The sequence below is a fragment of the Ovis aries genome, chromosome 7 (genome assembly GCF_016772045.2).
Source record: "Ovis aries strain OAR_USU_Benz2616 breed Rambouillet chromosome 7, ARS-UI_Ramb_v3.0, whole genome shotgun sequence".
Taxonomy (NCBI): Eukaryota; Metazoa; Chordata; class Mammalia; order Artiodactyla; family Bovidae; genus Ovis; species Ovis aries.
In genome coordinates this window covers 5,017,808-5,036,272 of record NC_056060.1, presented here as the reverse complement: position 1 = coordinate 5,036,272, position 18,465 = coordinate 5,017,808, and the positions used below count along the sequence as shown (strand labels likewise).

The window sequence follows — 18,465 nt, the reverse complement described above, 5'->3', positions numbered from 1 at the left end:
CTAAAATTTGTCCATATTGTTACCTATCCACTGTAGCATATTCATTTCCACTACTATATAATATTCTGTTTCGTGAAATACTGATTTTCCTTCCAACTTGCAGATTTTTACCATTATTATCTGCCTTCCTTTTCTTCCCTTCTTTGTGGATTTTTCAAAAAGTATTTACTATTAGTGAGATTTTAGAAGGCAACAAAATTAAATGTGGACTGTATGAGAAGCTTTTATCTCCCTAACACTGAGTACCTACACCCTGTATAAGATATGACTACACCGAACATACTCTAAGCTTTGGTTATTAGCCCAATAATAGAAAGCCAGCAAGGTTGTCTAGTCCAGCTTTCCGCCTTGTCAAGCAAGGCATGTTCCTGGTCAGGAAGCCACAGATAGTACACTTTAACCTTGGAGATACCTTTCAACAATTCTAACTTAAAGAAAATTGTTGACATTTTCCTTATCTTTTGTAACCTTCCTGCAATTAAATGCAGGGTTCCCATTAGACTTGTAAAATATTGAAAATAGCCTAAGGGCTCCTCTCTGTTGCCTTTACGGAAATCTAAGTGTCTAGGAGTCCATATTAAAGTTGCAGTTCTGAGCACCCTAACAGTAAGATAGAAGTTTAAACTTTTTCTTTCTTATCTTCTTCTCCATTGCAGGGATGTCATCAAGTGGTTGATCAGAGCAGTAACTGAAGACAGATTAATCCAGCCCCCAAATCAGAATCAAACCTCTCCAGGAAAAGGAATCTTGAAGACCAGCAGTAATCACCCTTCTTCCCAACCTAACCTGACAAAGAACGCCAATCAGCTGTAAGGAGCAGACAGAAGTTACCTTTGCTGGAGCTCTGGGGTTTACTGTGTTGGAGACTAGCACCACTCTCTATGAGCAGTTTCCCCAAAATTAACAGCTCTTATAGCATAGGCTGATTCTTACTAAAAACTACCTTATTTTGACCAAAGGCTAAGTTCCTAATTCCAGAGGTAAAACAAAAGCAGATCTTTCCCCCTAGGTGAACAGGACATCACTAAGTGAATTCACCAGCTGAAGCGGAGCGAAAGTGAACAACAGTGCCTCCCCTTCCTAGATCCCCAGAGACAATACAGATCAAAGCCACTCACCACTTCATCTGTCCCCTGACAGATGGGGACTCACGGGTAGTGGACGTTCTAGCAGCCTCTAATCCTCAAGGGCCTGGGTCTCTCTCCTCCAGTCCTGGAAGAAGAATAGCAGTTCAACCTGCAGGTTCCAACAAGGTGTAACAGCAATGGCTCAGACCAGATCAGGTCCCATTCCCTCAGACTGCACCAGAAAGAAATTCCTGGCATTTCTTTAACAGAATCGAAAGTGGTCTTGGCATTTTGGGGGAAATGCCAGGATTTTATGGTCTGGAGCTGGCCTTGTACAAGTAACCTGCTATTCTATGTCAGTTATGTTTATAAAGCCAGTTAAACTTGATATTTCAAATATAGCATTTGTTCAAATATAGCAACTAGATTCACAGTGCTATAATTTAGTTGCACTGACCGGATTCTTAAATAAGTGCTATGGATTTTAACTAATCTAGGAGACAATTGTGTATCTAAAGGAAGAATGTTTTGGAATGATGAAGCATTTGCTTGGGCAGAATGGGGAAGGTCCTAAAGTAGGAAAATAAGATTATGTCAGAACCCCAGTATATAGACCAAGAGAGAGGCAGACACTGTTCCTTAAGAGAAAACTAATATAAGAATAGTAATTATAAGTAGATATTAGAAAAATAAAATTAGAGTCCTTGAAAATTTATCATGATCTTAACAACAGTAGGCACTGCTGTTTACCATTAACTAGTGCCTATATGCCAGATCTGTTACTCAGCACAACTTTATGAAATAGGTGGTGTTATTTCCCCGTTTTTGAGATGAGAGAATTTTGACTCAGAGCAGTTTAGTAATTTGTCAAAAATTGAATAGCTTGTCATTGCAGAGCCAGAATCTGATCTGACTCTGGTCCACCTATTGTGTCCCTGGCTGCAGATTTTCTGCAAACAGAGCCCCTCTTTGCCTCACAAATAACAGCGCACATTAGAAAAGGCTACCTTCAGGTGAGGCTCACCTCCTGAGGGGCTGCTCAGATTCCTTCCTTCAGCCTGGGTCTCTCCCACAGTTAGGTCTGATGGGAGAGAGGGTCACGTTTCACCAGTTGAAATTCTGACGCTGAACTTAGGGAAAGATTGTTGTAAAGGAACCAGTAACAGGAGAAAACTATGTAGTAAATTCGTATTTTCTCCTATCAAAGAAATTCAGATAATTGTTAGTCATTCTGAGCTGTTTCTTCACCGGTAGAATATAGAAGTTTTAGGTTAGATATCCTTAAAGCTCTCTAGATCCTTAAGATTATATGTTCCTATGGACTTCCTTGGCAGTCCAGTGGTTGGGACACCATGCTTCCAATGCAGGGGCAGATTGAGGAAGGTTCTAGAGGTTTGATCCCTGGTCAGGAAACTAAGATCCCACTTGCCTTGTGGCATGGCCAAAAATTTTTTTTAAATAAATAGATAAGCAACAAGAACTATATTTTTTGAAAGATTGTATGTTTCTATTTTTGAATTTAAAAGCAGCTTGCTTTTGCAGCGCAACCCCAGGTTCTGAGAGGTTGATAGTATGATCTGGCAAAAGGGATTCAGGTAGGTGAAATTGCTAATAAAAGCATGCTGATGCTTGAGTAGTTCTCCCTGACCTAGTGTGTGCTTTACAAGAGCCTTTAGTACACTGGCGGGCACCTCATCCCAGCCTGCAGGGACCCTCCTGCTCATTTGTGTTCTGTGTTCTGGACTCAGGATTGTATGCCAGCTCCAGAGGATGCTGTCTATTGCTGTAGAGGTGGACAGGACCCCCACGTGCAGCTCCAATAAAATTGCTGAAATGATGTTTGGGTTTGTGCTGGACATTCCTGAGAGGAGTCAGAGGTGAGTCTTAGCTTTGTTTTATTTTTTGATCTGGGAACATAATTTCAAAAGAAAATCCCAAACAGTAGTTAAATTAGGGGGGGAAAGGGTAGAGAAATAGTTCCTGTCTCTTTAACCTTTGAAAGAAATAGTTTCTCAACCAACTGTTATTATTTGCTACTAAGGCATAATTTCTTAGGAAGAGGCAGGTTACCTTAAATGCAGCCTAAATTTCCCACTTTATCCATTTGTCTAATAACTTCACTCATCCCTCAAGTTTTTAGCTGTTAAGCACTACCATCTTCTCTGACCCTCAGCCAGAGAGCCTGGTATAAATGTTTACTAAAGTCTTGTTGGGTGAAATAGGCCTGTCCATATAAGGGGAAGAAGAGGTGATCCAAGAGTGAGTACAGTTGTACCTGTAGAATGAGCCCAGATATTAAGAGTAGGGAATTCACTTTCTCTAAACAATTAGTGAAGCATTCCATTAGGAAGAGACAAAGAAATAAGAGTTCTTGGCTAGGACCAATGATTCCTCCTTTGAACCAGTAATTTTAGAATCCAAAGGAAGGAAAATAAGCTACCATGACTGTAATTTCATGAACAGTTGCTAGAACAGGAAATAACTATGGGAGAGCTACTGTAGGGTGGTAACCCTTGAGGGAATCTCTGTCAGCTCCTTTTCTGCTTCCCACCCCATCCTGTAAGCTCCCAGTTGATAACCAAGACTACTCTTGTACATTTCTGGTTCCTCTGTTAGAAGAAAATGTCATTCCAAATAGAATTGTAATAAAGATTTAGTTAAACTATCCTGCTAAGATTAAGACAAACATTAATTGGATCCATACAATGTGCCAGTCATTGTTACATTAATTATCTCATGTTTTTATAAAGCTTTATAATGTTGGTCCCATTTAACAAATGAAAAAAATACTCTAAATAGTTAAATAACTAGCCAAAGTTTACATCACTAATCAGATTTAGAATACAGATTTAAACCCAAGACTTCCTAATTGCAAGGTCAGTTCAAAGAAGGCAGTACATTACAGTGGTCAGCCAGAAGGAAGCATTCATAAAATCATGCTTGCTCTATCACTTCGTTAGTATTTCATTTGGATCCAGCTCCCATACTGTTTATTTATTTATGCCCAGATTCTAGTGAGAGATGGGAAATCTAAGGAGTGGGTAACTGTAAACAAATTTAAACTAAACAGAGACAAAAATAGTTTAAATGAAACCTGGTCCTAATTTAAAACTTTTCAGGAAGGGAAAATTTGCAACCACCCCAAATTGTACTAGAAGATACTTTATATGGCCTTACCTTTTAATCTTTTAAAGTTTATGTATAGTTTACATGCAGTTAAATGATATAAACTAATTTACATAGGTATCATTCCAAAGTTCTGACAAAAGTATAACTTATGTGACCTATTATTTTCCAGTGGTTCACTGATAGTGGTAGAAATCCAGCAGCCTTGCTGAATTCAGTTATTCTAGTAGGAATTTTTCTGTGATTTCCTTAGAATTTTCTATATACACAATATATTGTCTGCAAATGAGAAGTTTAATCTCTTCCTTTCCAATCTGTATACCTTTTCCTTCTTTGTCTTACCCTATTGCAAGGGCTGGTACCCCCAATAGAATGTTGGAGAAGTGATAAGAAGAGACATCCTTGCCTTATTCCTGATCTTAGAGGAAAATATTCAGTCTTTGACCATTAAGTATAATATTAGCTGTGGATGTTTCATAGGTGCCCATTGTCAGATTGAGAAGGCCTCCTTCTTTGTCTAAGATATTCAGTGTTTTGTGAAAAATAGGTATTTGAATTTATAAAATGTATTTTGTTCATCTATTGAAATAATCACAGTTTTTCCTCCCTCATTCCATTGATATGCTGAATTACATTGATTGATTCCTTCGTATTATAACCAACTTTGCATTCCTGGAATAAAAAACCCTACTTGATTGTAATATATTATTCTTTTCTATTGACAGATTCAATTTGCTAATATTTTGTTAAGAGCTTTTTCATCTATGTTAATTAGAGATAGTAATTTTGTTTTTGTATAATGTCCAACTTCATTTATCTTTAAAGAAATGTATATAAAAAATAAATAAATATAAATTAAAACTACACTGAGATACTATTTCCAACCTATACAAATAGTAAAAATTTTAAAGTACTATAAAACACTCTGTTAGTGAAGGTTTGAGAAAGCAGGTAGGTGCCATACATTGCTGGTGGTAATGCAAAGTGGTACAAGTGTTACGGCCAGTGGGGGGCGGGGGTGTGTGTGGTGAAATTTTACAATATCTAACAAAACTAAATGTACATAATCTCTTGACCCAGAAAAATCATGTGTAGGAATTTATCCTAAAGATGCACGTTTAACAGTATGAAAATACATAAGCAAAAGATATTTACAACAGCATGTTTATAATTGCAAAATACTAGAAACAACCCAAATTCCCATACATAGGACAGTGGCTGAATGTCTGGTATATCTACAAAATGAAGATGTAGCTATAAAAGAGTAAATATTAAAAATAGGAGCAAAATTTTTATGAACTGTTTTCCAAAATATATTGTTAAGTAAACAAAGCAAAATACATAGAGTATGCATAATAAATATATATATAAGAAGGAGAACATTTTTAATATACATGATTATAATTGTAAAAAAAAGAAACATAGTTAAGATAAATGCAGACCAATCGAATTGTTTACATACAGGGGTAGATGGGCTGGAAAGGAGCGAGGGTGCTGGGCTGGAGTGACAATGACCTTAATTTGGTATTGATAGTATAGTACTTCCTGAATATACTTCTTTGTATAGTTATAACTTTTAGAACCATGTTAATGTTTTATATACTCAAAAAAGAAAAATAAATCAGTAAGGAAGTTGGAGGAGAGCCTAACAAGCAATACAAACAAATTAACCTGTGTTTTAAATGAATTATTATTCATTTAAATGGGGCTGAGGGATGAGAGTTGGAGGGAGGACAAGCCCAAGCAACCTTTTTTCCTTTACTTTTTATTTTTAAATAAAGATTCACAGGAAGTTGCAAAAACTAGTAAGAGCGGTCCTCTATACCCTTCACTGTTTATCCCCTAGTGATTACATCTTGCATAACTGTAACAGTATCGCAGAGAGGAAATTGACAGTGGTATAATCTACAGAACATATTCAGATTTCACCCATTTCGCCCAGATTGCACTCACCATATGTAGTTCTAAGTTTTATCACATGTGTAGCTTCATATAATCCCCAAGACAGTCAACATATGCAGAACTGTTCCATCACCATAAAGATCCCTAATACTATCCTTTTATGATAACTGTTCATCTTCCCCGGCCCATCCAAGTAAGTTAAAACGCAGTATTTGGACTAAATACCCTCAGGCTAAAGACAAAAAATGAAGTGTAAATAAATATTAAACTCTAGTTAGTAAATTTCTTTTTCACAGGAAGTATTAACAATTCAAAAAATATCTTATATGTATTCTAGGATTAAACACTTAAATGTATTGTGGATAACGAGAGCCAAGTTTCTCACTGTCAGAGAAAGGAGTTACACATATGAAAAGCAGAAAGGACAGAAGGAACCCTGTGGTGCTGGATTGGATTTGGAGGCATCAGTATGAACTTGTGGTTCCAATAAATAGATAGATACAGGAATAAAAGTAGAGGTGTCAGCATTTATATATATATTATGTGTGTGTGTGCATTCACACATTTCTTTCCTACCTCTACCCACTAAGAGAGCATAGGAACAACTACACCCTAGTAGCAATGAGCAGACCTAGTTCTCAGATCTTTGTTTCTAAATACTGTTTACACAAAAAGGAACCAGAGTTTGTTAAGAAAAACTGCCTTATGACCCAGCAATCCCACTGCTGGGCATACACATCAAGGAAACCAGAATTGAAAGAGACACGTGTACCCCAATGTTCATCACAGCACTGTTTATAATAGCCAGGACATGGAAGCAACCTAGATGTCCATCAGCAGATGAATGGATAAGAAAGCTGTGGTACATATACACAATGGAGTATTACTCAGCCGTTAAAAAGAATACATTTGAATCGGTTCTAATGAGGTGGATGAAACTGGAGCCGATTATACAGAGTGAAGTAAGCCAGAAAGAAAAACACCAATATAGTATACTAACGCATATATATGGAATTTAGAAAGATGGTAACAATAACCCTGTATGCGAGACAGCAAAAGAGACACAGAGGTATAGAACAGACTTTTGGACTCTGTGGGAGAGGGAGAGGGTGGGATGATTTGGAAGACTGGCATTGAAACATGTATAATATCATATATGAAACGAATCGCCAGTCCAGGTTCAATGCATGGTACTAGATGCTTGGGGCTGGTGCACTGGGATGACCCAGAGGGATGGGATGGGGAGGGAGGAGAGAGGGGGGTTCAGGATGGGGAACACGTGTATACCTGTGGCGGATTCATGTTGATGTATGGCAAAACCACAACAATATTGTAAAGTAATTAACCTCCAATTAAAATAAATAAATTTATGTTAAAAAAAGAAAGAAATGCCTGATTCCAGACCTGAGATAAAGTATAAAATGAGCCCAGAACATCTTGATCCAAAAAGTGAGGAAATGTTCAAAGAATGTTTGGAACATGACAAAAGAAGCTTAAAGAGCTTCCACTGGCTAAATCTGAGATAATTTGAGTATCAAAATAAATATTGACAGTAAAAGACTACACACTGTTGTGTAGAATAGTAACCCATGATTCTAATACTGATAGGAAGGAAGAGAAGGGGCTCTCTTCCTTATAATAGAAAGCCAGCTAATAAATATAAGAAGAAATGATGAATTTGGGGGGAAAATACCATTTGGCATGCATCGTGAAAGTGAAGTCACTCAGTCATGTCTGACTCTTCGTGACCCCATGGACTATATCCTACCAGGCTCCTCTGTCCATGCAATTTTCCAGGCAAGAGTACTGGAGTGGGTTACCATTTCCTTCTCCAGGGGATCTTCCCGATGTAGGGATTGAACCCGGGTCTCCCACACTGCAGGCAGACGCTTTACCCTCTGAGCCGCATGCATCATAATAAGAATTAATTCAGGTATGACTGGGTACTAAAATGATGAAATTTTGTGGCGTACCAAAATATTTGCATAGTCTGAAAGTATATTCTCACAAGGTATTAATTATGAAGTGAAAAATAACTTTACTATGGAGTCAAGTAATCAGAATTAACACCAGCAGTGGGGCAAACTGACATCATATGCTCCTTGATAGGATGCACAAAACATTTTTGCAGTCCTCTTGCCAAAAAATGCATAACCTCCATCAAATCATGGATAAATATCAGAAATCCCCAATGAGAAATGTTCTACGAAAAAAACTGCACTGCACTTTTGCAAAATGTCAATGTCATAAAAGACAAAGCGAGAATGAGGAATTGTTCCAGATCAAAGGACACTGAAAAAAACAGGCAACTGAATGCAGTGCTAACCTGCGATTTCTTTTGCTATTAATAGCAACATTAGGACAATGAAAAGAATCTGATTAAAGTCTACAGTTAATATAATACTGTTGCATTAAGATTAATTTTCTGGTTTGTTTTTTTTTTTTTTTTTGGTTACCTGGTGGCTCAGAGGTTAAAGCATCTGCCTGGAATGCAGGAGACCCGGGTTCGATCCCTGAGTTGGGAAGATCCCCTGGAGAAGGAAATGGCAGCCCACTCCAGTACTCTTGCTTGGAGAATCCCATGGGGGAGGAGCCTGGTGGGCTACAGTCCATGGGGTGGCAGAGTCGGACACGACTGAGCAACTTCACTCACTCACTCACTCACTTGGTTACCTTAGAAAATGTTTTTAGGAATTATACACTGAAGAACTTAGGGATAAATGGTTAGGGATAAATGGGCATCATGCCTACACCTTTCTATCAAATAGTTCAAAAAAAGTTCACAGAGATATTAAGGATAAAGAAGATATGGTAAACGTTTAACACTTAGGGAATCTGGAGTACTAAGGATATTTGGGAATTATTAGTGCTATTCTTACAACTCTTTGAGTCTAACAAAAAGTTTTTTTTTTAATAAAAGGTATGTTTAATGTAAGCAGCATATAGTCGGATTTGCTTTTTAGGCAGCTGACAATCTCTGCCTTTTAACGGGAGTTAGTTATTCCATTTACATTTAAATTAATTATTGGTTTTACATCTGTCATCTTATTATTTGCTTACTATTTGTTCTTTGTTCATTTTTATCTCCTTTTCTGCCTTCTTTTGGATTAATTAAGTATTTTCTATTCTTCCCTTTGGGCTTCCCTGGTGGCTCAGATGGTAAAGAATCTGCCTGCAGTGCCCCAGACCTGGGTTCGATATCTGGGTTGGGAAATCCCCTGGAGGAGGGCATGGCCTCCCATTCCAGTATTTTTGCTTGGAGAATTCCACGGACAGAGGAGCCTGGCAGGCTATAGTCCATGGGGTCACAAAGAGAATGAAGTGACTGAGCACAAGCAAAGCTTTCTAGCTTTTTAAATAAAATTTTACTCTGACGTAGTTATAGGTTCTTATGCAGTTGACAGGAATAGTACAGAGACACCACATGTGCTCTTTGCACAGGTTGCCCAGTGGTGACAGTGCCAAACTTGGTGCGCGTGTCACCATCAGGACACAAGGACGACACAAGATGAGGTTTAGAGCATTTCCAGCGCTGTAACGATTTTAATTCTGACCTTTTATGACCCTACCCACTCCCCTCCCACCCCACCCCTGGCAACCACTTATCTATTTTCCATTTTTAAAATTAGATCATTTCAACATATTATATAAGTGGGACTCATACAGTAGGGAACCTTTGGGGATTGGCTTTTTCACTTAGCATAGTTCTCTTGGGATTCATGCAGGTTGTGGTGTCTTTTTTATTGCTGAATAGTATTCCATAGTGTGGGTATACCTTTGGTATTTTTTTTAAACCATGTTACCCATTGAAGGATATCTGTGTTGCTTCCAATTTGGGACTATTACGAATAAAGCTTTTATAAACATTCATGTACAGACTTTTTGAACAAACATAAATCTTCATTTCTCTGGAATAAATGCCAAGGAGTGCAATTTTTGCCTTATGTGTTGTTAGTTACTCAGTCATGTCTGACTCTTCGCGATCCTGTGTACTGTAGCCCACCAGGCTCCTCTGTCCATGGGATTCTCCAGGCAAGAATACTGGAATGAATTGCCATTTACTTCTCCATTGCATTATATAGTAGCTACTTATTTAGTTTTTTTTTTTTTAAGAAACTGCCAAACTGTTTCTTTGAGTGGCTTTACCATTTTACATTCTCCCCAGCAGTATGAATGATCCAGTTTCTCTGCATCCTAACCAGCATTTGGTGGTGTTAAAACAGTTTTTTATTTTAGCTATTCTGATAAGTGTATGATGGTATCTCATTGTGATTTTTATTTTCATTTCTTTAATCGCTAATGAAGTTGAATATCTTTCCATGTGCTTAATTGCAATTGTATAACATCTTTACTAAAATATTTCTTTTCTCATGTTCTTAACAGATTTTTTGCTTTTTCCTGTTTCCAGAGTCTTTCTATATTCTAGATGTAATCCTTTTTCAGACTGTAGTTTGCAAATATTTTCTCCCATTCTGTAGTTTGTCTTCTCATCCTCTTTAACAAGATATTTCACAGAGCAAGTTTTAAATTTTGATGAAATCTGTATCTTATCAGATTTTCTTTTATGGAAAATGCTCTCATGCCAGAGATTCCTTGGGATTGTCTGTGTAGACCATCATGTCATCTGCAAGCAGGGAAAGTTTTAGTTCTCTTTCCAGTCAGTATGCCTTTTATTGCCTTACTACACTGACTAGAACTTCCAATATTATGTTGAATAGCAATGGCAAAAGCAGACATCTTTGCTTTGGTTATGATCCAGGGGAAAGCAGACATCTTTGCTTTGTTCATGATTTAGGGAAAAGCATTCAGTTCATTAATTAATTATTGATTAATTAAAATGTCAGTCCACCATTAATCATGATGCTATTTCTAGGACTTTTTTGGTAGATGTTCATTAATAAGCTGAAGAATTTCCCTTCTATTCCTAGTTTTCTGTTTTTATCATGAGTGGATGTTAAATTTTATCAAATGCTTTTTCAGAGATGTTTTATTTTTTTAATGGTTGCTCTTGGAATTACAATATGTGTTCTTATTAGAGTCTACCTTGAATTAGTACTCTATCGTAACATGTAGTGTTAAAATCTTAATAACCCTTTTTTCGTTTATCCACTCCCATCCACTATCTGTGCTGTTGTTGTCATGCATTTTACTCTGGGATGGAATCATGTTTTTGCTTTAAACAGTTGTTTTTAAAAGAAATTCAGGGATGTGGGTGGGGAACGGTCTTTGTTCCACCTATCTGTGATATTGTAACCTATAATAAGAAATATATATATAAAGGAAGTAAGTGTTGGTCCTCAGTCGTGTCCGACTCTTTGTGACCACACAGACTGCAGCCCACCAGGCTCCTCTGTCCATGGAGTTCTCCAGGGAAGAATACTGAAGTGGGTTGCCATTCCCTTCTCCAGGGGATATTATTGACCCAGGGATCAAACCTGGGTCTCCCACATTGCAGGCAGATTCTTTACCATCCAAGCTTGTGTGGGGGGCGGGGTTTGAGAGAGACCTTCATCCTGTTCCTGGCACAGAGCTCTTTTGGAGTTTTTTAAGTGATAAGAGTAATTAATAAAGTTATCTTTTGTTCCGTTAATGAGGTATCTTTCGGAAAACCACTTGGTGACCTGAAGGTTGGGGGCTGGTTGCCAGGGGAACCATGTGATTAGAAAGTGGAACTTTCTGTTCCAGCTCTCCTCTACCCTCCCTTCTCCCGCTCCATCCCCTCCTCCGGGGAAGGGACAGGGGCTGGAGGTTGAGTTCAGTTACCAGGGGTCACTGATTTAATCAGCCATGCCTGTCTGATGCAGCTTCCTTGAAAACCCCAAAGGACTAGGTCCAGAGAGCCTCCAGGTTGGTAAATAGGTGGAGACTGCCTGTAGAGTGATGCACCCAGAGAGCATGGACGTGCCTCACCCTTGCCCCATACCTTACACATCTCTTCCATGTGGCTGCTCTTGAGTTAAACCTTTTATAACAAACTGGTAACCTAGTAAGCAAAGGGTTTGTCTGAGTTCTGTAAGCCCTGTAGCAAATTAATCAAAGCTAAGTGGGGGTCCTGGGAACCTCCCATCTATAGCTACGTGGTTCAGAAGCACACAGATTGACAAGCTGGACTTTGGGTTGGCATCTAAAGAGAGAATGCGAGGGCAGCCTTGTAGGCCTGAGCCCTTAACCTGCGGAATCTGACGCTATGGTAAATAGTGTCAAAATTGAGTCAATTGCTTAGTGTGGCTGGAAAAAACACATATCAGACCCACACAGTTACCATCTTTGGTGTTCTTTCTTTCTTTCTTGACTATCCAAGTTCCATTTGGTATTATTTCTCTTCCAGGTAAAGAACTTAGCTTCTTTAATTTTTTTTGTACTGCAAGTCTACTGGTAATGCAAAGCTTTTGTTTATCCGTATATGCTGTCTCACCTTCATATATGAGTAGTGTTTTTACTTGCTATGAATTCTAGGTTGATAGGTGTTTCTCCTTGTTTTGAAGCTGTCCCTCTCTTCTGGCTTGCTAATGGGGAGTCATCAGAATTTCTTACTGTTGCTCCCTTTTGAGTCATGTGTCTTTTTTTCTCTGGCTGCTGCTTTTTTTTTTTCCGTCTACTTGATTACAGTAACTAGTTGTAGTTTCCACTGTGTTTACCCTGCTTGGGGTTTATTGAGATTCCTGAATCTGTGAGTTAATATTTTTGATCAAAGTTTGAAATATCTTGGGCGGGTTTTTTTGGCCTGAATTCTCATCTTCTGGGGATTCAAGTGCATATATGCTAGGCTGTGTCTCACTGTTCCACAGAACGTTACGGCTCTGGTGCTTTCTACTATTGTTTTTTGTTTTTTAATTTTGTTTTGACTTGTCTTTTTTTCTCTCTCTGTTGCACTTCCTCCTCCTTGATTTTTCTTTTCTTTTGTGGTGCCTAATTTGTTGGTAAGCCTATCCAGTGATTTTTTTTTTTTAATTTCAGATGTTATATCTTTCAGAACAAGAGCTTCCATTTGGTTCATCCTTAGAGTGTCCATTTCTCTTTGCTGAGAGTCCCCCTCTATTCATTCGTGTATATATATCTTGGTTGGTTGGTTAATCTAAGCATATTTATAACAGCTGTTCTAAAGTCCTTGTCTACTAACTCCAACATTGTGTCATCTATTGGTCTGTTTCTTTGGCATTTTGATCCTGGGTATGGATTCATTTTCCTGTTTTTCCCTTGTCTAATACTTTTTTATTGCATGCCTAACATGAATGGTCCGTTGTTGAGAATCTGAAATCTGCTGACTTCCTTTAAAGAATACTAACTTCCAGTCTGGCAGATAGTGATTTATTAGCAGGTTAGCTTTCTCCTTTTGAAGCTTGTTTCTAGGAATTGTAAGGGTATTCTAAAGCAGCCTTTCTTTTTCTTTTTTTGAACGTGATTTTTATTTTTTTTTTTAATTTTTAATTTTACTTTATTTTACTTTACAATACTGTATTGGTTTTGCCATACATTGACATGAATCCACCACGGGTGTACATGCGTTCCCAAACATGAACCCCCCTCCCACCTCCCTCCCCATAACATCTCTCTGGGTGATCACCGTGCACCAGCCCCAAGCATGCTAAAGCAGCCTTTCTTAAGAGACTAATGTCCGGTAGCTTAGTCTTCTGGGGTTATCCCTGAAAGCCCAACATGTTCAATTGAGATTTCTCTTCTAGTTCGTTGAGACCCCATCTCTCTCAACACTGGGCACTCATCTCACAGCCCTCACTAACTGTTCTCTCCCAGGCTTTGGCTATCTCCCTGTCCATGTGCCAAGGGGGACTGTTACAGATATTCCAGCCACCTCAGCTCCCCTGACCTCCAGTCTCTGCTCCGTCCAACAAATCCACTGCTTTCTGTTTAGGACCCATACTTTCCTTGGCCTTAGTTAGAAAGTGCCCCCAGCAGGAAATCTGGGGTAAACATGGAGTTCACCACCTTTTTTCCCCTTTCTCTCAAGAACAATAGTCATTTGTAGTAGGTTATCCAATGCCTGAAAATAGTTATTTCATATATTTTGTGTATAATTGTTGATAAAAGGAGAGTAAATCCAATACCAGATATACTTGTTAAGGCTGGATCTGGAAGTTAGCCTTCCTCTCTATCTTGTTTTTAAAATGTGAATTTGAATTGCTATAGATAATTGTACCTCCATTTCCTACTATGTCCAACACATTAAAATTACTTTCTTGTTATTTGTATATTTCTGGGTTTGCCGTATTGGATTATAAAACCAGGACAAATGCAGACTCTGGAGTCAAAACGGGAGGAGAAAATACAGTTTGAAACTAAAAGTTCTTGAATAGATCAACTGTCTGTGAAAGTCATACATCAAATGCAGAGTGGAAATTAGACTTGGAAAGAATTTGGAGAATGTCTTAGGAATGTAATAATTTGGAGTCCTTCGTATTAAAGAAAATTTGTCACAGAAGATATAGAATGGTAGTAGAAAATACATTAAGGAGATCAAATGGATTTTCATAAATATTTTAGACATTTTTAATACTTTAGAATGTTAAGCAAAGGTTTTAGAATTATTTATTCTGCTTTTTAAAATTTTGCTTTTACACTAATAACGTGTCTGGTGGAACAGCAAAAGGAAAGGGAAGAAGAAAATAAAAATGAATAGATACTTTGTTATTTATCATTGTTACAAGCGGCAGTGGCACCAAGAGCCCCCTATTTTTCCAAATGTTGCTCCACTGCAAAGGGACAGCTGTAGCAGAAAGAACCCTGATATCTGGGGCAGGTTCTGTTGTTGCCATCTCCTTATCTGTTCACTGCCTACTCCTCAGAAACTGCTCTGATGCGCAGACCTGGCAAGAACCACCAACCAAACCTTCAGGCAAAAGCCTTTAGGCAGTCCAGAGATGCACCCTGTGCATCTGAGATTCATCACATTCTGGGGGGGAAGCTGACACTGTGTTTAGAACAGTGAGTGGGATTCGCCTTCCCGAAGCTCAGCCTTCGTTTTACAGCTCTCCTTCTCAGAAGCCTCTGAGTGTGCTCAGCCCACACTCGCTGGCCAAGTCCCTCGGGGACTCCTCGTCCTAGAGACTTGAAACTGAAGAAGGCTGTGGCGCCCCAGATGTGTATATCTCTTTGCTTCTTGCTTTTCGCCATGTCTCTCCTAGCATTGGAGTGCCTCTTACCTTGGGCCTTCCTTACTCCCCTAGCCCACTGCCGCCCGTGCCGTCTCCCCCGTCAGAGGCTGCTTCCAGCCCCGACTGAGTGTGCTCTCCCATCTGTGTCATGGGGGCACCACCACACCGTGTACACACTGGCCCTGCGCGTTAGGTTCCTGTTGCACACTTTTGCCCCTGTTCAACCATGAGCTTTTCAAGAGCAATACCCTCTTTTATTCCTCTTAATAATATTCCTCTTTTGTGCCAGTTATGGCACTTTATGGCCATTCAGAAACATTTAATCTCATGATTAATTCTCTTGGTTAGAGTATGCTGTAATTCTTCACGTGTCCTAAACTATAGTCTTTCGCTTTCAAACGTCAGGGAGTTTTCTGGCAGTTGTCAGTTCATGAACGAATCTGTTTCTGCCCTGTCCACAGGCTTTGTGATTTTGTAGGCCTTCATTGCATTCCTTCCTAGCCTTCTCTGGTTTAGGCAAAGGTTAGAGCATTCAGGGAGAATTGTGGTATACGTTCCTTGAAACAATAGTTGTGATGGTGCGCTCTCTCTCCTCCATGCAGAGAGATGTTCTTTACTACCATGGAAAGCCACCTGCTACGCTGCAAAGTGCTGGAAATCATATTTCTCCACAGCTGTGAGACGCCCACCCGCCTACCCTTGTCTCTGGCCCAGGCCCTCTATTTTCTGAACAATTCCACGTCACTGCTCAAGTGTCAGGTATGTTTTTCCCTACTTCAGTCCCAGGCCCAGACCACCTTTTCCTTAATCCTTGAGCTTTTTGTAAGTTACTTAAAAACTGTATAAACCTCTTACTGAGGAAAGAATTTATTACCAACTGCTTTTACTATCTCTACAGTCAGATAAAACCCAGTGGCAGAAATGGGATGAGCTGGTTGAGCACCTACAGTTCCTGTTATCCAGTTACCAGCATGTTTTAAGAGGTAAGGAGCATTTGGGCACAAACCGGGTGGTGTGGGAGTCTGGCCATGGACATTATTATGAATTAAAGTCACATAAGGGACTCTATTAACTTCCGTAAATCATTGTTCCTTAGTGTAATTGCAAGAAACGAGAAAGGACATAGCTGGAATCGCTGCTCTGAAACAGAAGAGTTCACGTAGTATTTTTGTTACGGCAGATACCACAGTGGTCCTCACAGTCCTTAGGGTTGTGTAGGTAAATGAGTTACCCTAACATGAGCAAGATTCAGTAATGACCTGACCGAGCCCTGGCAGCTTTCCCTGGCCCATCACTGCAGAATCTCTGTTGGGTCTCCTGCTCACTGACTTGGATGTTGTAAACATCGGTCAATATGATACAAACACAGAAAATCAGTGGCAAGGTAAACGTGAACATCTTGCAAATGATGTAAGACTGTGAACGTGGCTCTGCCCCAGTCACAGGCAAAGCCAGTGAGGATCTGGGAGAGTTAGACTAATTAATTGGTTAACTAGCACTTGGGCAAATATCAACAAGGATAATGGTGGAATAGGTGCTTCAGATAGGAGTGATTTGATCAGCCAAGGATTAACGAGGCCCTTAGGAAAACTAACATGGTTACAGATTACATAAGGAAAGACAGTAGGTTTACAAGGGAGAAAACTGACAGTCCTCTTGATGTGATACCCTGAGAACACCTCATCACTTAGGTGCCAAAAATTCCTGACCCGAATCTAATCAGAAGGAAGCACCAGACAAACCCAGATTGAAGGGCCTTTTACAAACTAACTGGCCTGTACTTTCGAAAGTCCCAATGTCTTAAAAACAGAGGAAGACTGAAGAACTATTCCAGATGATTAAAATCAAACCAAAACACATGAATATTATATGCAAAACATGATCTTGGAGGGGATCCTGAAAAAAAAGCTTCTTTATGGCCCAACTCTCACATCCATACATGACTACTGGAAAAACCATAGCTTTGACTATACAGACCTTTTTTGGCCAAGTGATGTCTCTGCTTTTTAATATGCTGTCTAGGTTTGTCACAGCTTTTATTACAAGGAGCATTCTTCCTTTGACTTCATGGCTGCAGTCACCAACCACAGTGATTTTGGAGCCCATAAAAATAAAATCTGCTACTGTTTCTGCTTTTTCACCATCTATTTGCCATGAAATGATGGGACTGGATGCCATGATTTTAGTTTTTTGAGTGTTGAGTTTTAAGCCAACTTTTTCATTCTCCTCTTTAAACCCTCATCAAGAAGCTCTTTAGTTCCTCTTCACTTTCTGCCATTATATTGATATCATCTGCATATCTGAGGTTGTTGATATTTCTGCCGTAAGTCTTGATTTCAGCTTGTATTTCATGCAGCCTGGCATTTCTCATGATGTACTCTGCACAGAAGTTAAATAAGCAGGGTGACAATATACAGCCTTGATGTACTCCTTCCCAATTTGGAACCAATCTGTTGTTCCATGTCCAGTTCTAACTGTTGCTTCTTAAGCTGCATACAGGTTTCTCAGGAGGCAGGTAAGGTGGTCTGGTATTCCCATCTCTGTAAGAATTTCCCACAGTTTGTTGTGATTCACACAGTCAAAGGCTTTAGCACAATCAATGAGTCAGAAGTAGATGTTTTTCTGGAACTCTCTTGCTTTTTCTATGATCCAACAGATACCGGCAATTTGATCTCTGGTTCCTCTGCCTTTTCCAAATCCAGCTTGTACATCTGGAATTTCTCAGTTTACATACTGTTGAAGCCTAGCTTGAAGGACTTTGAGCATTACCTTGCTAGCATGTGAAATGAGCTCAATTGTAAGATAGTTTGAACATTCTTCAACATTGCCTTTCTTTGGGATTGGGTAAGATGAAAACTGACCTTTTCCAGTCCTGTGGCCACTGCACAGTTTTCCAAATTTGCTGACATATTGTGTGCAGCACTTTAACAGCATCATTTTTAAGGATTTGAGATAGCTCAGCTGGAATTCCATCACCTCTACTAGCTTTGTTCATAATAATGCTTCCGAAGGCCCATTTGAATTCACACTGCAGGATATCTGGCTCTAAGTGAGTGACCACGCCATCATGGTTATCTGGGTCATTAACACCTTTTTTGTACAGTTCTTCTGTGTATTCTTACCACCTCTTCTTAATCTCTTCTGCTTCTTTTAGGTCCTTGCTATTTCTGCCATTTATTCTGTCCTTAATATATATATATACATTGCATATATATGTGTGTGTATATATATACACCTATATACACACATACATGATCATA

At 39.1% G+C, this 18,465-nt stretch overlaps 1 protein-coding gene across 1 annotated transcript in view; it reads left to right on the top strand.

Annotated features, from left to right (window-relative positions):
* SIMC1 (SUMO interacting motifs containing 1) overlaps window positions 1-18,465 on the top strand; it is an 82,843-nt gene that overhangs the window by 57,777 nt on the left and 6,601 nt on the right. The window contains exons 6-9 of the mRNA XM_027971463.3: window positions 657-809; window positions 2,816-2,944; window positions 15,808-15,964; window positions 16,104-16,188. Coding sequence (XP_027827264.1) covers window positions 657-809; window positions 2,816-2,944; window positions 15,808-15,964; window positions 16,104-16,188 — 524 coding nt within the window. The remainder of the gene's footprint in view (window positions 1-656; window positions 810-2,815; window positions 2,945-15,807; window positions 15,965-16,103; window positions 16,189-18,465) is intronic.